The 20,014-nt window shown below is 35.3% G+C and overlaps 1 protein-coding gene across 1 annotated transcript; it reads right to left on the minus strand.

Moving 5' to 3' along the window:
* Positions 1 to 18,704: 18,704 nt before the first annotated feature.
* Positions 18,705 to 19,892, minus strand: LOC141660228 (uncharacterized). Its single transcript, XM_074467195.1, has one exon. The coding sequence runs from the start codon at positions 19,890 to 19,892 to the stop codon at positions 18,705 to 18,707; it is 1,188 nt and encodes a 395-aa protein (XP_074323296.1).
* Between the last annotated feature and the right edge of the window lie 122 nt (positions 19,893 to 20,014).

The following is a 20,014-nucleotide window of genomic DNA, read 5'->3' on the forward strand; positions in this document are numbered from 1 at the left end:
ATGGTCATTCACAGATGATCCCTCAGACATCCTACAACCGAACAGCTCCTTCGATATCTCATATTGAGCTGTCCTCTCTGCCACATCATACAACTCTTGTAGATTCATAAGGATAGTGTGAGCATCCATACGCTCATGCTGCTTCTGTAGCTTTATGTTCATGAAAGCTAGCATGATGCATTGAGCAACATTTGCATCATCTATCAACTTACGATATACGATATGTTCATCATTATGTGCATCGCTAGCAGGTTCAGTAGGCTTAGGTGAGTCAAGCACATATTCCAGCTTCTCAACCCTGAGAACGATTCTCAAGTTTTGAAGCCATTCAGCAAAATTAGGACCAGTCAACTTGTGAGCATCTAGTATACTCCGGAGTGATAGTGCAGAAGACATAACGAATATAGTAAATCTGTAAATGATGAACACATAACAACACTTAGCAAATATTCAATTTCATTTCAAAACACTATATGAATCGGGTCTTTATTCATAAGTGGCTCCCACTAGTTTATCTAATTTATACAACCCCTAAGTGAAAATTAAGCATTCATAATGCTAGTGGGAATAGGGATCCTACATTCCATCACACAACCTCGGCTGTAGCACGAAACGTCACGTGATGTTCAATAGGCAGACAACTCTTGTCAATTACATCTTATGTTATTCCCTAATAAAACTTTAGCCTCTTGAATAATTGAGTCACAACTGTAGCACGATAGACTCAATATTCTAAGTCAAGTCTAACCCAACATTTCGTATAATTGAATCAGTCTCCAACGGCCCACGGCTGCAGCACGTAACGACCTTTAGATTCTAATTCAATGCACACATCTCTATGTAATAGACAAGTATCTCTTATTTCGAAATCAAAGCCCTCGGCTGTAGCACGAAACGACAATAATTCAAAAATAAGAACGACTTTCTACCATGTTGGAAGGCTTTGACCGACACAAGCCCGTTGTGTCATTGGCCAATTACTACTTGATATTATTTAATTTTAGAGGGATTATATTACGTTACAATCATAATCATATTATAAAGATATTTTTCCTTTTAAATTAAATATTTCAAATCAAAAATCGATAATCAGATGATTCCCAGATCGGGGGGAGCATTGTCAAGAGGCGTCACTTAATACCCTTTTCTTACAGATAGAAATCTGTTGTTGACAGAATCATCCTATCTCTCAATATTGAAAATCCATATTCAATTACGTGTTTCATAAACACAAGAATCTCATGATTGTATTCATAATATTTATATTAAGGTCATGAAACAATTTCACTATACTAGATTGTCTAACATACGCCTTATGTTAATTAAGTTCACCTAAATCTATCATCGCATGATAAGTTAAGCATATATCACATATATAAGCATGAATAAACATAAAGGTAGGCATGTTAAATCATGTAGCATATTAGTCTAAGCATTATACATCTCTATGTATCACATGAGGCATTTAAAAGTAATTAAAACAGTTAAAAACAGCTTTAATACACTACTGTTAGCTATAAACAGTCCGAAACAATTTCAGAAAATACAATATAATATACCATTAGATGCGTCTCGAAAAGGCGAATCCAACGGAACCAAGCACGCCCCAATATGACCACCCACGCGCCCTCACGCGACCCAAGAAGCTCAGCCACGCGCCCTCACGCGACCCAAGAAGCTCAGCCACGCGCCCCCACGCGCACACGCGTTGTCAGGCGCGTGTCTGACAGTCAGCCACGCGCCCCCACGCGCACACGCGCCCCCACGCGCACACGCGCCTCATGCGCCCCAAACGCTGAGCTGTCGCCAGCATGACGTCATCTGATGACGTCAGCATGACGTCAACACAAGCGCTAAACGTTGACCGCGCGTGTCTGACATGCGCCGCGCGTGGCACATAAGCGCGTGAGCCCCACGCGTGCCAGCTAGCAGCTGCTCCTCAAGTGTGAAGCACTCCACCGGTATCCACCAAGAGATCAATGTAGTGGATGGAGGAGGAAGGGGTGGGAGAATTAGGGTTTGCTTAACCTTTTTAGGTTGAGGCAAATAGGGTTTATAATAGTATATTTATAGGAAAAAATTTCAGCTGAAATTTTTTCATAAAATATTATTATTATTAACCCTTTAATTGATTATTCTTATTATCCAATTAACTAATAATTAAAACACTCTTTAATCATTAATCCCTTTTCTAAACACTTTAGAAAAATAATTCTCTCACTTGATTTAATTACCAAAATTAAATTCTTAATTAATAATATCAAGAACTTTTCTTAATTAATTTATAATTAATTAAATCTCATTGAATCAATTATTAAATTTGCTAATTAATTATTTATTTCACAAATAAATAATTACCAGCCATTATTAATTAATTCCTCCACCATTAAATCATTCTCTTTTATGGTGTTACCTTGTAGGTTCAATACTAAGCCGGTAGTAGAAATAAATAATAATAAAACTATTTTATCATTATTTATATAAATTCTCTAATTTATTAAATATGATTGATTAATAAATTAATCATGTTTATTCTACATCGTGAGGGATACTTCTCAGCATATCGAGACTATCCGGATAATACAAATTCACTGCTTAGAATACCAAAAACCTATTCAGTGAATAGTTACCGAACAATCAATTGCTTCTACCCTACAATGTCACGATTAAATACAAGGCATGGAACTTGTGTCAAGCCTATCTTATTTAATCATATGCTTTCCCATTCACTATGCTTAGTTCTAATTAATGTAAATTAGAAACTCCTTTCTAATTACATTCACTCTGGCCAGAGATTCCTGAACTAGCATAAGTGGATCATCATTGAATATTCTCTTCCTTCACTGGAAGGGGTAGATCCTTCATTGATCATACACTATCTTCGTGTACAAATTCCATACCCTGTAGATCCCTTATAATTGTCCCTGTAGACTAAGAACTAAACCAAAGCATAGTTCAGTGTACACAAGATGACTATGATGACCTCAAGTCTAAGGATACTTGTACAATTATCACTATGTGAACAACTGCTGACACGTGGGTGAACTCCATCAGTTGTTCAGCTGTGTGAGTCATGTTCAGTGAACTCATTCTATAATAAGCACCTACATACTAGCTATAGTGTCACCACATAAATTTCTATGAGAACAGACAGCCTTCATAATGAAGCAAGCATAGTATGTACCGATCTTTGCGGATTATTAATTACCAATTAGTAATCCTACAACCAGGAACTATTTAAGTTTAGAGTTATCATCTTTTGGGTCTCATTATTATGATCTCATCACAATCCATAAAAAGCTTTACTCTAAACTGTGGTATATCTTATTTAAACACTTAAAATAGATAAAGCCCACAATAAAAACAAAACAAGTCTTTTATTAATATCAATGAAATTAAAACAGATTACATAAAAGTTATTCCTAAATCCTCATACATGATTGGACTTAGGACACATCTCTTTCAATCTCCCACTTGTACAAAAGCCAATCACTCTGGTATCTAATACCCATCTTGTCTTTATGATGATCAAAGTGACTTTGAGAAAGTGGCTTTGTTAAAGGGTCTGCTATGTTGTTATGTGTGTCAACTCTCTCGACATTGACATCTCCTCTTTCAACAATCTCCCTAATCAGATGAAAGCGCCACATGACATGTTTGGAATTTTTATGAGACCTAGGTTCCTTGGCTTGTGCTATTGCTGCGTTGTTATCACAATACAACACAATAGGCTCTTCAACGCTAGGAACAACTCCCAACTCAGAAACAAATTTCCTCATCCAAACGGCTTCTTTTGCAGCCTCACTTGCAGCTATATATTCTGCTTCCACTGTGGAGTCAGCCATTGTAGACTGTTTAGAACTCTTCCAACTAATGGCACCACCATTCAGACTAAACACGTACCCTGACATGGATTTGCTATCATCACTTTCTGATTGAAAACTAGAGTCAGTATAACCCTCTATTATCAACTCAGATTCACCACCAAAAACAAGAAAAATGTTCTTAGTCCTTCGCAAGTACTTAAGGATGTTCTTCACTGCTTTCCAGTGGTCCAGGACTGGAGGTGCGTGGGACTGGATTGAGTTAGGAGTCTAGGACTAGTCCTTCCAGGAGCCATATGGAGTTAGGAGTCCAGGACTAGTCCTTGCAGGAGCTACATGTACTATCATGTGTTCCCCACTCCCTTATGCAGATTTTCCTGGTCATTTTGATATATTATATGTCAAAAACCGAGTTCAATAACATGCCCAAATTGATGTTTGATTCTCGGATTTTTAAATTAGGGTTTATATGCTTGAATGTTCTTAATTAGAAATTAGGCGTTTATTTGTTAAGGGTTATTGGATAAAAATTGATTGAGCAGAATTGTAGATCGTGGAGAGACGAATTTATTGGTATAATTGTGATGAGCAAACGATAGCCGGAAGCCGTTGGTCGGAAAATTGAGGTCGACGGCGGTGTAAACTTTGATCAGTTTTTGCGGCTTGTTCATGAAGTGTTTGTGATTTGTGTTTGTACGATACTGTTCCTGGAAGCCAGAGCTTTGCTTCCTGTTAATTTCAGCCAATTCTGGGTGCGGTTTTAGGTGGCCGGAAAAGCTCCAGTCGCCGTTAATGGCGACTGGCCGGCGGCAACGGCAGCACCGACAGCAACGAGGAAGATGATGGTTAATTACCATTTAATACCCCTAGTTTGCAAAAGTTGCAAATTTCGTATTGTTGTTTTAAACTATTGCAAAAACGAGATTGCTATTTTAAAATTTTATAAAAATTTAATTTCTTTTTATAATATTTTCAGAAAATTGTTTTAATTATTTAAAAAATTCCAAAAATTCATTATTTAATTTCTGAAAATTATTTTTATATAAAAATAAATCTTAATTATTTAATTAATTAATTTTAGTTGATAATTAATTATTTAATTAGTCAATTAATTTAAATATTAATTGATTAATTAATTTAATTAGTTATTAATTAATTTTAATTTATTATTTAATTGGATTTAATTATTTAAAATTGATTTAAAAATTCTGAAAAATAGTTTCGAGTTTTAAAATATTATTTAAAATTATTTTCAAACCTCGATAATTATTATAAAATTATTTTAAAGTCAGATTCGGGTGTTCGAACCTTATTATTTAATTATAAATTGATTCGGAGTCTCGTTTTAATTCCGAAAAATGTTCAAAAATTTGTAATAAATACCTGAAAAATCATTTTGACCCCGAATCTTCTTTGAAAAATGATTTTGATCGAATACCTTACATGTTATGTGCTACGTGCTCACTGATTGATGCATTATATGCCTATGTGGTTATAGTTTGACTGTTTTATTCATAACTTTCAATCTGTATGTCGGATTTGGGTGAAATGAAGGGTAGATAAAAGCTTATGACGTCTATGTGACGATTAGAATAGTACGAGTATGAATAATTGATAGATACTTGTGATGCCTAGCAGAGTCAGAAAGGCATAGAAGAGGAAACCAATGATCCATAAATAGGATTGAAATATCGAAAGTGATTGATAAATAGAAGAAAGGCATAGAAAGAGAAGGAAAATGGTTGATGAGTAAAACTATTAGATGAGTACAAGTAAAGTGGAAATTGTCGATGATAAGGCAAGTATTTCTGAACTTCTCTTCAAGATATATTGCAAATATTTTCGAACTGTTTTCATAACATGTCGTTATTATTCAAAATAATTCATGTTTTATATTACAAGTGCTTTAAACTATTTAACCTTGAACCCTGATTCTTCTTGATCTTGAACTATAAGCCTTATTCTTCATAAACCATTGATTGTTGAATTCCCAGATACGAGCCATACACATACGATACTACTTCACAAATACATATCTACCACATACTGATTTCTGATATTGAATTGCTTGACATACCAACCCTTATTCCTTGTTTAACAGAAGACCAATTCTTGGAACCCTTGAAACCTTGGTCTTCTACTTCCTAAATCTTTCCTTGATTAAAAGCCAATATTTCTGAAGTCCCTGTTGTGCCTTCAGGGTGTTATGAATCACCCTATGCTTCAAGGTACATGTTGTTTATGATTCAGCTTATTGATTTAAATTGGTTATCATATTGAATTATTTTAGAATTGGATGGTTTTATAAATATGGACCAGATTCGTGGTCATAATAGGCCAATACGTGCCTTGGATCCAGTATATAGAGCAAAGTTGGGAGCCTTGCTCGGGGTTAGTACGTGACTGATCAGCAGCCAAACCTTGGTTTTTAAAATGAAAAGTGAATATCCAATTCTAATCCTTGCTTATTCAGAAACTTGATTCTTCTGAATCATTTCAATTGGTAATTTTTGACCTCAATTGCTTCTATTATTACTTGCTGAGCTAGTAAGCTCACTCTTGTAATTTTTTTTATGTTTTCAACAGTTGAAGAAGAAAGTGTTTGTAATAAGGATTCCCTGTTCAGTGTGCGAGCTAGGGTTCCGGTTAAATTGGATCGAGCTAGCAGAAGCTTTATAGTGTAGGTGAGTTATGCAAGATTGTAACAACGATATCATTAGCAATTGTAAGTTGAACTAGTTGTGTTTTGCTGTGATGTAATAAAAGTTCAGGTTGTGGCTTGTTTTCATACTTTAACCTGTTGCGATCCGTGGTTGTGTACAGAAGGCTCAATGCATATAATACTTTATATACATGTTTAAATATTATGGTGTGCGTTGTGAGCCCCAAAATTCTGACCCGGGTTTGGAGGGCGTCACACCTGAGCTTTCTTGATGTTGTGACTAAAGCGAAGGTGAACTTTTCTAGTCTTGGGTATCTGGTTTCTGCATCTTTAAGAACTTGGCTTACGTAGTATATTGGTTGTTGTTTTCCATTCTCTTCCCTGATTAGGGCAGCTCCTACTGCTTGTGCTCCTGCTGATAAGTATAAGTAGAGAGGCTCTCTTGGTTGAGCTTTAGTTAGGACTGGTGGCTGAGAGAGGTAGGACTTAATTTCCTCAAATGCATTTTGGCACTTTGGACTCCAGTTTACCTCTTTCTTGTTACTTGCTCCCTTAAGTAAATCAAAGAAGGGTAAGCACGTCTCTGCTAGTTTTGAGACAAATCTCCTGAGTGCTGCTAGGGAACCTGCTCGCATTTGCACATCTTTTTGGGTCCTGGGAGCCCTTATCTCCTGGATTACTTTTATCTTCTCCGGATTAACTTCTATACCTCTATTGCTGATCATGAATCCTAAGAACTTGCCTGCTCCTACTCCGAAGGTACATTTCTCCGGATTCAGTTTAAGTTGGTTCTTCCTCAGGTTGTCAAAGCACTCCTTGAGATCTTCTATGTGTCCTGGTATAGTTGTTGATTTACAGATCATATCGTCGACATAGCACTCCAAGTTTCTTCCGATTTGAGACTTGAATATCTTGTTCATGGCTCTTTGGTAAGTGGATCCTGCGCTTGTCAGTCTGAATGACAGCATCACATAAGCATAGACTGCTCTGTGAGTTATGAATGTTGTCTTAGGTGTGTCCTTCGGGTTCATCTTGATCTGGTTGTATCTGGAGAAGGAGTCCATGAAACTTAGTATGACGTGTCCGGAGGTGCCATCTATCAATTGATCAATATTGGGTAGATGGTACGGGTCCTTCGGGCATGCATCATTTAGATCAGTGTAGTCCACACACATTCTCCATTTGCCATTGGACTTCTTCACCATAACAACATTAGCAAGCCATTCCAGATAATTGATTTCTTTGATGATTCCTGCTTTGAGTAGTTTCTCCGATTCTTCGTCTTTGGCTTTTGGCCTCTTCGGGGCGAAATTCCTTCTCTTCTGTTTAACAAGTTTTCAGTTGGGTTTGACATCCAAGCTGTGCATTACTATGGACTCATGTAGTCCGAGCATGTCTCTTCGACTCCAGGAAAAACATCTTTGTACTCCCGGAGTAAGGACATTAGTCTTTCTTTGAAGGACTCCTCGAGTCCTGACCCAACTTTCACCTTCCTGTCAGGACTGCTTTCATCAATCTGGAATTCTTTTGTTTCAAATGCAGATTTGATTTTTTCTTGTTCTTTGTTTGAAACCATTTGATGAATTCGGGCCTCAGAGTTCTTTTTCAAGTAGAAGTTTACTTGTTCTGATTCTTTGGTTGCTTCCATGGTAGGACTAGCTTGGTCTAGGACCTGGTTTGCCTTGTCAACTGTAATATCCCGTTTTTTTAGAATTATTATAATTATTATTTGAATATATATATGTGCTTTTATGATTTGGAAGGAATAAAATGGTGGATATTTTATTCCTATTTGACGAGTTTGTGTTATTAATTGGTAATGTGCTAATTGTTGAGTGTTATATCAATCCTTATTAATATCTGAAAATATTTCCTTAAATGTATTATTTTCAAAAGTTTATTTGAAAACCGATCATTTTATTAATATCGGTAAATTGAGTTCATTTAGTAATATTAGGGATTGAATGGATATTATGTCTGTTATGTGTTGTATGTAATATTAATTGTGTGAGACTCAGTTGTGATTGAGGACTATTGTATTATTAATTACTGAGTCGTATCATTTTGTTTTTATCTTTAAAACTACTTTTATTGAAAATTTAATTTCATAAATATTTAAATTATCTTGAAAATTATTTTTATGACTATATAATTACAATAATTATTTTAGGGATTTTATAAAATTTAGAAATCAATATTTCATCAATTATTTAGCCGTATATGACTTTCTGATTTCATTTATTTGTAAAATCCGTATTTAATTCCAAAATTCTTCAAAAATTACGAAACTCATATTTATTTAAGTTTGGAATATTCTGAGAATTTTAAAATTATTATGGGAATTTTTGTGATTAATTTCACGGCGCGTTGATTCGTTTAATTGATAAAAGCGGGTATAAATTGCGTTTCAAAAATTGTTTTGAAATTACGAAATTTATGTTTTATAAACTTCGGGATATTTGTAACATTGTAAGACTATTTTCGGGATTTTCTGAATTTGTTTCAAGTACAGCTCGGTTCGTTAAATCGTATAATGCGGGTGTAGTGCGCGAGTCAAAAATGCTTTAAAAATTATGAAAATTTTATTTTATTAGTTTTTAATTATTCCGAGAATTTTAAAACTTATTTGGTAATTTTCGGGTTAATTGTACCCGTAAGTCTGCTCGTTAAATTCTAAGTTTCGGGACAAAATTAGGCTTATATGTTGATAAGTACTGCAAGTAGTGCAGTGGATTAAAAAAAAACAAACGTGTAAAGCCCCCAGCCCCCCCGCCACGTGCCGCCCCTCCCCCCTGCCTTATCTCGCGTTAACAAAACAAACCCCCCTTTTCCTTTTTACCAAAACAGTTTCTCCCCTTCTGTCTCTCTGTCTCTCTCCATGTTTATATACTTTTAATTATCAAAAATTCATATTTTCTCAACCATCCGTCCAAATTTCAATTGGTATATATTTAAAAAATCAGTGCTTCGATACCTACGCATAGGTATATATATTGCAAGGTTTTGACAAGAAAATTTGCGGGGCATATTTTCGTTATATTTCCGTTTTAATTTATTTTCAGGACATTAAAAAGGAGTATGACGGTGGTGATTACTCCACATGGCATCTCAGCGTGTATATGTCTATGGCTATTAATTTCGGATTTTTCTGGAGATATTTTCCGGACATCAGATATTCTCTTCGGGGTAATCAGAATTTATTTTGGGTAACGATTTCGAAATTCCGCCTTCGTACTTGTGTATATTATAGCATGTTAGTGTTTATATATTTATTTTATAATTTTTAGAAATTGTTGGAGAAGTCACTTTTGGTCCGAGTTTTGGTTCAGGTGGCCGTGTTATTCATTTCTGGAGTGTTTATACGCGTAAATATAAATTATTGTGTTGATTGTTGTTGGCTGGGTCGATATGATATCGACTGGCAGTCCGAGAAATAGAAGAGGTGCTGTCCGATTTCCAAGAAAATATTATTTTTAGTTCTGAAGATTATTATTTTTATTATTATTCGAAAATAAATCCCAATTATTTAGTTAATGAATTTTAATTGATTATTTAATTCGAGTTAATTATTTCTTATGATTTAAAAATTCTGAAAAATAGTTCGAGCTTTAAAATATTATTTGAAATTATTTTCCAGGCTTGATAATTCTTATAAAATTATTTTCGGTTGTTCGAGCCCTATTATTTAGTTATAAAATGATTCGGAGACCCGTTTTAATTCCGAAAAATGTTCAAAAATTCATTAGAAATAAACCGTTCGTCCGTTTAATACGAAACGAACGCGTACAGACTCAGAAAAATATTCCGATTTCATTAAAAATACTTTCGAGACCCAAATTCTTTTGGTTCGAAAGGTCGCTTGTTTTACAAGTCATTCTGAGTCAAGTTTTGATCGATAAATCATATTTTTGACCTGATTTTAGTTTTAAACATACCGAGTCGAACCTTTTGACGAATCAAGGGATGTGGGTTATAAATTATGTGATACATGAGTTATATGGTTATGTGCTATGTGAATTATGTGCGTACGTGGGTCAAGAGTCTTGTGTTTGTCTGTTTCCTTTATGTGTGGGCTATCGTATGGGTAGCCATTAGGGTTTTGACGCGCAGTTCGTTGAGTGATTATCGTTTGGGCGATTAAAGTTCTATATTTTAATTATAGATGCGGATCTTTCGAGTTGATTAAGACAAGAAGTTGGATAAAGAATGAGATGGAATGGTATTGGGTATCTGGCTTCTAGCAATCGCAGGAGCAGCATATCAGTAAAGTTTTGAAAATAAAGATGGTGATATTTTGAGACAGAATGTCAGAATATATGTGATTTTGCGAGTGTGACTAACTGCTAAAAACCCAAAGGCAAGTACCCCTGACTTCACTTATCGTTCAAGTGATGTTTATTTCAAATCATATTATGCAAGTATCCCTATCATCACTTATTCTTCAAGTGATATTTATTTTAAATTTTATCATGCAAGTATTGCTTTCCCTATTCTCAGTTTAGAATCGATAAATATTTTACATATCGCTGAATTAAATAATTCTGTTTATGCAAGTATTCTTCCGCTATTCTATGTTTAGAGTAGCTAAGTGATTTTACTTATCCAATTATCGGATTTATAAATGTTGTGAATTTTGAGAAAGATGACGTTGTTTTGGTTTTCTGCCCAAGTGAATGGGCGAATAAAATTTATAAGGGTGTCGAGTATTATGACCCCTTTAAATAAAAATGTTTTAAGATTGGATGGTTGCGTAAGAGGTCGTGGCGGCGGTCCAGCGTGAGCTATGTGTTATACAGGATATAACACCTTGCTAGGCCGATATGTGCCTTGGGTACCCCTTTGTTTAGTTGGATATGCTTCAGCATACCGGTGTTGCTCCGCGGCTGATCACCGGCGGCAACACACCGTCGTTCGAGGATTTAAATCTAAATTATTATATTGCTTTTGGCATCTTACAAGGAATGATTTATCAAGTATTTTGTTTTCGGATAAAAGATGAAATGTAGTTTTGGTTCAGTTTCTTATTTTGAGAATACTTAGTTTGTTGTTAAATATCAAAGGTGGTATTAGTACAGATGATTGGTGTTGACTTCAGTATGGGATGTTGTGAGCATCAAAGTTCGTAGTGATATCTAATTTGATATGATAACAAAATAAGTATTAATTTCAAGAGTTCTGTTTTGAGTAAAGTTTACGATTCAATCCAGAATCATTGTTTCATGTTAGAATTGTTTACGATATTTCCGTAAACACTGTTTTACGCGTTTTATTCTCGTCAAGAGTCAAAGTATTGCTGAAGTATTTCGCTCAAAAAATATCAAAATGGTTTTGAATACAATTAAGGATTGAATTCTGGGGTTCCTCAACTAAAGTTTTATGATTCAATAATTATGATTTTAAATGTTCTACTCTAATGCAGATGTCAGTTTTATATCAAAAGACCCTATATATGTTATAATGATCTTGCTGAGCATTTCTTTCGCTCATACTTGCTTGTTTTCAAATTTAACCACCAGTGAGGATTAGCTTGTGCTGTTTAGTTGCGTAATTCGAGGAAGCAAAGAAGAAGCTCTTGGAAGGTGGTTGATCCAGGGTTTGCGGGCTAGTGTAAGTTTTATTGTGTAAAGTTATTTATATTATATTATATTATAATTGTGTTATTTTTGGGCCTAGTATACTTCTTTTTGAAGTTATACTAGGAGGTTTATCTTTGAGTTTGGAATTTATTGAAAAGAGTTTTAAAAGAAAGTGAAAAATTTATCTGTGGAATTTGGATATCTTGTTTCTAGAACTGTAACCTTAAAAGATCTTGGATTAGTTTGGGGTCATTTATGATAAATATCTTCCACTGACATTTATTTATTGATTAGACAGGTTAATTTGGATTAAGATTTCATAGTGACGACCAAATCCTCTGACCCCGGATTTGGGGGCGTTACAGGTTGGTATCAGAGCTGATGTTATAGTAAACTAGAAACGAGAGTTTGTAGGAGTGTGTATAGCTATGTGAGGACGTTTGAACTCATATCGAGTTCCTGTTGGACTATTGGATATAGTACCAACAAATAAGTTAAGATAGGCGCTTTCGTTTGAGATGGTCGTGCTGAGCTGGATGGAACTTCGGGAAGCTGCAAACTTCTATTGTGGAATCTTCCGAGGCTACTATGATTCGACGATGATGGAGATTATCGATATTCTCAGAACATGAAGAAGTGTCTAGAATTGAATGGCGAGTCAACAGAAAGGTTCAAATAGAGGATATACATTAAGACTTTGGCAATACCTTTTCTTTCTGTAATTTCTTTTGGCATCTCTCAAAAAGAGGTATTTGTTAGTGGATATATTCCCTAACACTCATTTTCAATCATATCTGTGTTTTAAATATGCCAGAGGCTGTCATGAAGCCTATTTTTCAGGTTTTGATAGCTCTGTCAAGTTATGATAATTAATTCCACTTTTCTTATTTGGTGGATAGTTACTTGTGATGTGACCCCACTTGCTCACTTGGTACCAGGATTTTGTTCTCTGGATTTCATTTCCTTCAGAAATATCAGCTTTGAAATCTTTTCAGTTTTATTCATTTGATTTTGAATTCCTTTGATATTATTTTATTCTGACTGAGATGAACAACTCTAACTATAAGGGACACAAGGTATACCTGTCTGTGTGATAGGAGTTGGATAGGACGCCATCACTTGTGTGTGTTGTGAATACATGAAGGTTAATAACCTTTAGTAGTGTCTTAATTTGGACACGCAATACCAAGTTCGTTTGGTCATATTGATCTCTCACTTATTCTTTTATTTCAACAATATCTTTCTCAAATTCAGATTTTGGTTCCGTTATGGTATCAAATTCTTTTCTTTTTGAAATTTCATGATTTTATCATTCCAAACATTCGAAGGTATGTCAATCAAGTTAAGTTGAGTATCCTGGTCAAGTCAAAGTAAGGCGATGTGATGGAATTACGAAGGACGACAGTGGACTGTAATGCGATTAAAATATCAGGGGCGTATAGCGAAGTCAGTCTGTTTCTTTATTTATTTCTCTATTTATTTCTATCTTTCTTTCTTTTCTTCTCTCTATCTTTCTCTCTATTCTTCTTTCTCGCGATCAGTAAAAGTGATTCTATTGAGAAAGTGGTCAAAGGATGTGGATGGAACAATAATGCAGAGTGAAGCTCACGTGGTAACTGTGTGGTATAAGGAATTGCAGTGTTATTAGAAATTTTGAGAAAAGTTGTGTATGCAAGAGTGGAAAGTTGGTTAGAAAACCCTTAGCGCTTTCTTCTGCTGATTCCGAGGACGGAATCCTTATAAGGAGGGTAGATTGTAATATCCCGTATTTTTAGAATTATTATAATTATTATTTGAATATATATATATGTGCTTTTATGATTTGGAAGGAATAAAATGGTGGATATTTTATTCCTTTTTGACGAGTTTGTGTTATTAAATGGTAATGTGCTAATTGTTGAGTGTTATATCGATCCTTGTTAATATCTGAAAATATTTCCTTAAATGTATTATTTTCAAAAGTTTATTTGAAAACCGATCATTTTATTAATATCGGTAAATTGAGTTCGTTTAGTAATATTAGGGATTGGATGGATATTATGTCTGTTATGTGTTGTATGTAATATTAATTGTGTGGGACTCAGTTGTGATTGAGGACTATTGTATTATTAATTACTGAGTCGTATCATTTTGTTTTTATCTTTAAAACTACTTTTATTGAAAATTTAATTTCATAAATATTTAAATTATCTTGAAAATTATTTTTATGACTATATAATTACAATAATTATTTTTGGGATTTTATAAAATTTAGAAATCAATATTTCATCAATTATTTAGCCGTATATGATTTTCTGATTTCATTTATTTGTAAAATCCGTATTTAATTCCAAAATACTTCAAAAATTACGAAACTCATATTTATTGAAGTTTGGAATATTCTGAGAATTTTAAAATTATTTTGGGAATTTTTGGGATTAATTTCACTCGCGCGTTGATTCGTTTAATTGATAAAAGCGGGTATAAATTGCGTTTCAAAAATTGTTTTGAAATTACGAAATTTATGTTTTATAAACTTCGGGATATTTGTAACATTTTAAGACTATTTTCGGGATTTTCTGAATTTGTTTAAAGTACAACTCGGTTCGTTAAATCGTATAATGCGGGTATAGTGCGCGAGTCAAAAATGCTTTAAAAATTATGAAAATTTTATTTTATTAGTTTTAATTATTCCGAGAATTTTAAAACTTATTTGGTAATTTTCTGGTTAATTGTACCCGTAAGTCTGCTCGTTAAATTCTAAATTTCGGGAAAAAATTAGGCTTATATGTTGATAAGTACAACAATTAGTGCAGTGGATATAAAAAAACGAACGTGTAAAGCCCCCTGCCACGTGCCGCCCCTCCCCTTCCTTATCTCGCGTTAACAAAACAAACCTCCTTTTTCCTTTTTACCAAAACAGTTTCTCCCCCTTCTTTCTCTCTATCTCTCTCCCTGTTTATATACTTTTAATTTTCAAAAATTCATATCTTCTCAACCGTCCGTCCAAATTTCAATTGGTATATATATAAACGATCAGCGCTTCGATACCTATGCATAGGTATATATATTGTAAGGTTTTGAGAAGAAAATTTGCGGGGCATATTTCCGTAATATTTCCGTTATATTTCCGTTTTAATTTATTTTCGGGACATTAAAAAGGAGTATGACGGTGGTGATTACTCCACATGGCATCTCAGCGTGTATATGTCTATGGCTATTAATTTCGGATTTTTCTGGAGATATTTTCCGGACATCAGGTATTCTCTTCGGCGTGATCAGAATTTATTTTGGGTAACGATTCCGAAATTCCGTCTTCGTACTTGTGTATATTATAGCATGTTAGTGTTTATATATTTATTTTATAATTTTTAGAAATTGTTGGAGAAGTCACTTTTGGTCCGAGTTTTGGTTCAGGTGGCCGTGTTATTCATTTCTGGAGTGTTTATACGCGTAAATATAAATTATTGTGTTTATTGTTGTTGGTTGTGTCGATATGATATCGACTGGCAGTCCGAGAAATAGAGGAGGTGCTGTTTGATTTCCAAGAAAATATTTTTTTTAGTTCTGAAGATTATTATTTTTATTATTATTCGAAAATAAATCCCAATTATTTAGTTAATGAATTTTAATTGATTATTTAATTCGAGTAATTATTTCGTATGATTTAAAAATTCCGAAAAATAGTTCAAGCTTTAAAATATTATTTTAAATTATTTTCCAAGCTCGATAATTTTTATAAAATTATTTTCGGGTGTTCGAGCCCTATTATTTAGTTATAAAATGATTCAGAGACCCGTTTTAATTCCGAAAAATATTCAAAAATTCATAAGAAATAAACCGTTCGTCCGTTTAATACGACACGAACGCGTACAGACTCAGAAAAATATTCCGCTTTCATTAAAAATACTTTCGAGACCCAAATGCTTTTGTTTCGAAAGGTCGCTTGTTTTACAAGTCATTTTGAGTAAATTTTTGATCGATAAATCATATTTTTGACTCGATTTTAGTTTTAAACATACCGAGTCGAACCTTTTGACAAATCGAGGGATGTGGGTTATAAATTATGTGATACATGAGTTATGTGCTTACGTGCTATATGAATTATGTGCGTACGTGGGTCAAGAGTCTTGTGTTTGACTATTTCCTTTATGTGTGGGCTATCATATGGGTAGACATTAGGGTTTTGACGTGCAGTTCGTTGAGTGATTATCGTTTGGGCGATTAAAGTTCTATATTTTAATTATAGATGTGGATCTTTCGAGTTGATCAAGACAAGACGTTGGATAAAGAATGAGATGGAATGGTATTGGGTATCTGGCTTCTAGCAATCGTAGGAGCAGCATATCAGTAAAGTGTTGAAAATAAAGACGGTGATATTTTGAGACAGAATGTTAGAATAGATGCGGTTTTGTGAGTGTGACTAACTGCTAAAAACCCAAAGGTAAGTACCCCTCACTTCACTTATCATTCAAGTGATGTTTATTTCAAATCATATTATGCAAGTATCCCTATCATCACTTATTATTCAAGTGATATTTATTTTAAATTTTATCATGCAAGTATTGCTTTCCCAATTCTCAGTTTAGAATCGATAAATATTTTACATATCACTGAATTAAATAATTATGTTTATGCAAGTATTCTTCCGCTATTCTATGTTCAGAGTAGCTAAGTGATTTTACTTATCCAATTATCGGATTTATAAATGTTGTGGATTTTGAGAAAGACGACGTTGTTTTGGTTTTCTGCCCAAGTGAATGGGCGAATAAAATTTATAAGGGTGTCGAGTATTATGACCCCTTTAAATAAAAATGTTTTAAGATTGGATGGTTGCGTAAGAGGTCGTGGCGGCGGTCCAGCTTGAGCTATGTGTTATACAGGATATAACACCTTGCTAGGCCGATATGTGCCTTGGGTACCCCTTTGTTTAGTTGGATATGCTTCGGCATACCGGTGTTGCTCCGTGGCTGATCACCGGCGGCAACACACCGTCGTTCGAGGATTCCAATCTAAATTATTATATTGCTTTTGGCATGTTACAAGGAATGATTTATTAAGTATTTTGTTTTCGGATAAAAGATGAAATGTGATTTTGGTTCAGTTTCTTATTTTGAGAATACTTAGTTTGTTGTTAAATATCGAAGGTGGTATTAGTACAGATGATTGGTGTTGACTTTAGTATGGGATGTTGTGAGCATCAAAGTTCGTAGTGATATCTAATTTGATATGATAACAAAATAAGTATTAATTTCAAGAGTTCGGTTTTGAGTAAAGTTTACGATTCAATCCAGAATCATTGTTTCATGTTAGAATTGTTTACGATATTTCTGTAAACACTGTTTTACGAGTTTTATTCTCATCAAGATTCAAAGTATTGCTGAAGCATTTCGCTCAAAATATCAAAATGGTTTTGAATACAATTAAGGAATCAATTCTGGGGTTCCTCAACTAATATTTTATGATTCAGCAATTATGATTTTAAATGTTCTGCTCCAATGCAGATGTCGGTTTTATATCAAAAGACCCTATATATGTCATAATGATCTTGCTGAGCATTTCTTTCGCTCATACTTGCCTGTTTTCAAATTTAACCACCAGTGAGGATTAGCTTACGCTGTTTAGCTACGTAATTCGAGGAAGTAAAGAAGAAGCTCTTGAAAGGTGGTTGATCCAGGGTTTGCGGGCTAGTGTAAGTTTTATTGTGTAAAGTTGTTTATACTATATTATATTATAATTGTGTTATTTTTGGGCCTAGTATACTTCTTTTCGAAGTTATACTAGGGGGTTTAGCTTTGAGTTTGGAATTTATTGAAAAGAGTTTTAAAAGAAAGTGAAAAATTTATCTGTGGAATTTGGATATCTTGTTTCTAGAACTGTAACCTTAAAAGATCTTGGATTAGTTTGGGGTCATTTATGATAAATATCTTCCGCTGACATTTATTTATTGATTAGACAGGTTAACTTGGATTAAGGTTTCATAGTGATGACCAAATCCTCTGACCCCGGATTTGGGGGCGTGACATCAACTACCATGACTTGGTTGCTTGTCGGTCCCTCCTGACTTGTTATATTTGCTTCTGTTCCCGGACTTGACTCAATGAGTTATACTTCTTTTTTGGTTTCTTCTCTTGGCTGGAGGCGGTGCTTCTTCATGCTTTGTTGCTTGCGAAGGACTGTTGCCTTCCTTTTGTTGTCCTGGTGGGTTTCTGCCATGACTAGCCCCTGGCTGTAGCATGTTTCGGCAACTCCATAATCTCCTTTTATCTCCCCGACTCCTGTCGGGGTTGGGAACTTGATTTTGAGATGGGAGATTAAAATTATCGCTTGCATCATTGTTAGAGTTGACCTGCCAATGATTCCACTGTATGACGAAGGAGTGTTGATGATATAGAACTTTATGACATGAGCTACTTGGTTAGGAGCAGTTCCAAAAATGACTGGTAGATATAAAGTTCCTTGAATCGGGATTCAGTTGTGTCCGAACCCATTGAGAGGATCCTCCCGGCAATCATTTGAGTGGACGCTCCCTAACTGCATTCGATCCACTGTGTGCTTGAAGAGAATATTTACCGAGGAACCATTGTCTACGAGCATTCTTCTTGCTTCATTATCAAAGATGTCCAAGGTGACAACTAAAGCTGCATTGTGATGAGGGTTGACTCATTCATAGTCCTTACTACTGAAGGATATCACCATATCTGGGAGTGATTGGATTGATAGCACTTCTTTGCCGAAGTCTTGGCTCCGAGGTGGGGAGTGGGAGCCTGCTAGGACTACATTGACTACATTCTTTCCTCTCTTCTGCGCTTTCCCTCTATTGTTGCTGTCCCAGACTAAGTACTTGTTCATATTTCCTTTCTTCACTTGGTCCTCAATGAAGTACTTGAGTGATAAGCAGTTCTTAATCTTGTGGCCACGGGTCTCATGATAATTGCACTGCCTGTTATAAGGCCTACTTTCCGGAGGAGTTTGCATTAGCTTCGGAGGATAATAGAAGGGTTTGTCTTTTACCTTTTGCAAGATTTCCTCTCGGGTCATGTTGAGAGGAGTCCAGTCCGGCTCCTGCTTCGGCTCCCGGGGTTGCTTCGCGGGTCCTGGATCACTCTTTGACTCCTGCTTAGGACCGAGTCTCTGAAAAACCAGAGTAGTTTGTCTTTCTTGGCTTTGTTGGTTTTTCTTGAACTTCTTGTCCTGATGGTAACCCCCTTTCGGTCGGTCAGCAGTGTTTTTACTCCTGGACCCCCCATTCCGGGTCATCCTCATTTCCTGGAGCACATCTGTTTCCTTTATGAATTTGGAAGCCATGGAGTAAGCTGCTGCCAGACTTTGCGGCTCCCTATTGATCAGTTCTACGATATATCTCTCATTGTGCTCTGGGTCCAAGTTTCTCCTGAAAAAGCTCAAAGCTTCCCACTCATCCAAGCTCGAGACTTTGTTGATTGCTTCCTGGAACCGGCGTATATATACAGAGAGAGACTCGTTGTCATGCTGCCGAATTGTCTCTAGGTGACACATGTGCATTTCGTGTATTTTGTTTTCCCAAAATCTCCGGAGGAAAGAAGCGCGGAAGTCCTTCCAACTATGGATGCTGCGGGAGGGGATCCTACCGAACCATCTCTGGGCCCCTCCCTTAAGAGTTGATGCGAAGAACCTTGATTTCGTCAAGTCATCGTAGTAATATATTTGCGCGATTTGCTCAAAATAGTTCAAGTGCTCCTCCGGGTCTCCCAGACCATCAAATGAGTCAAAGTTGTAATGCTTCAAATCCCGCTGCCGGGGAATGGCCTCCAAAGAGTGGCTAAAAGGAGTTAATGTTTCTCCAATTTCTACTCCCGAGTCTCTGTCCATCTTTCTTTACAACTCGTGGATCATATCTTTTAGGTCTTTCTGGTTTTCTTCCTCTTCATCATCAGAAATCAGCTCCAGAGTGGGATCCCACCGGGAACTTTTGGTCCTGGACTTAGCCAGTA

Source organism: Apium graveolens, chromosome 5, assembly GCF_009905375.1.
Source record: "Apium graveolens cultivar Ventura chromosome 5, ASM990537v1, whole genome shotgun sequence".
In the NCBI taxonomy this organism is placed as follows: Eukaryota; Viridiplantae; Streptophyta; class Magnoliopsida; order Apiales; family Apiaceae; genus Apium; species Apium graveolens.

What these genes read in the sequence shown, in the direction of transcription:
- LOC141660228 (XM_074467195.1), bottom strand. Translation starts at nt 19,892, where the DNA reads ATGGACAGAGACTCGGGAGTAGAAATTGGAGAAACATTAACTCCTTTT.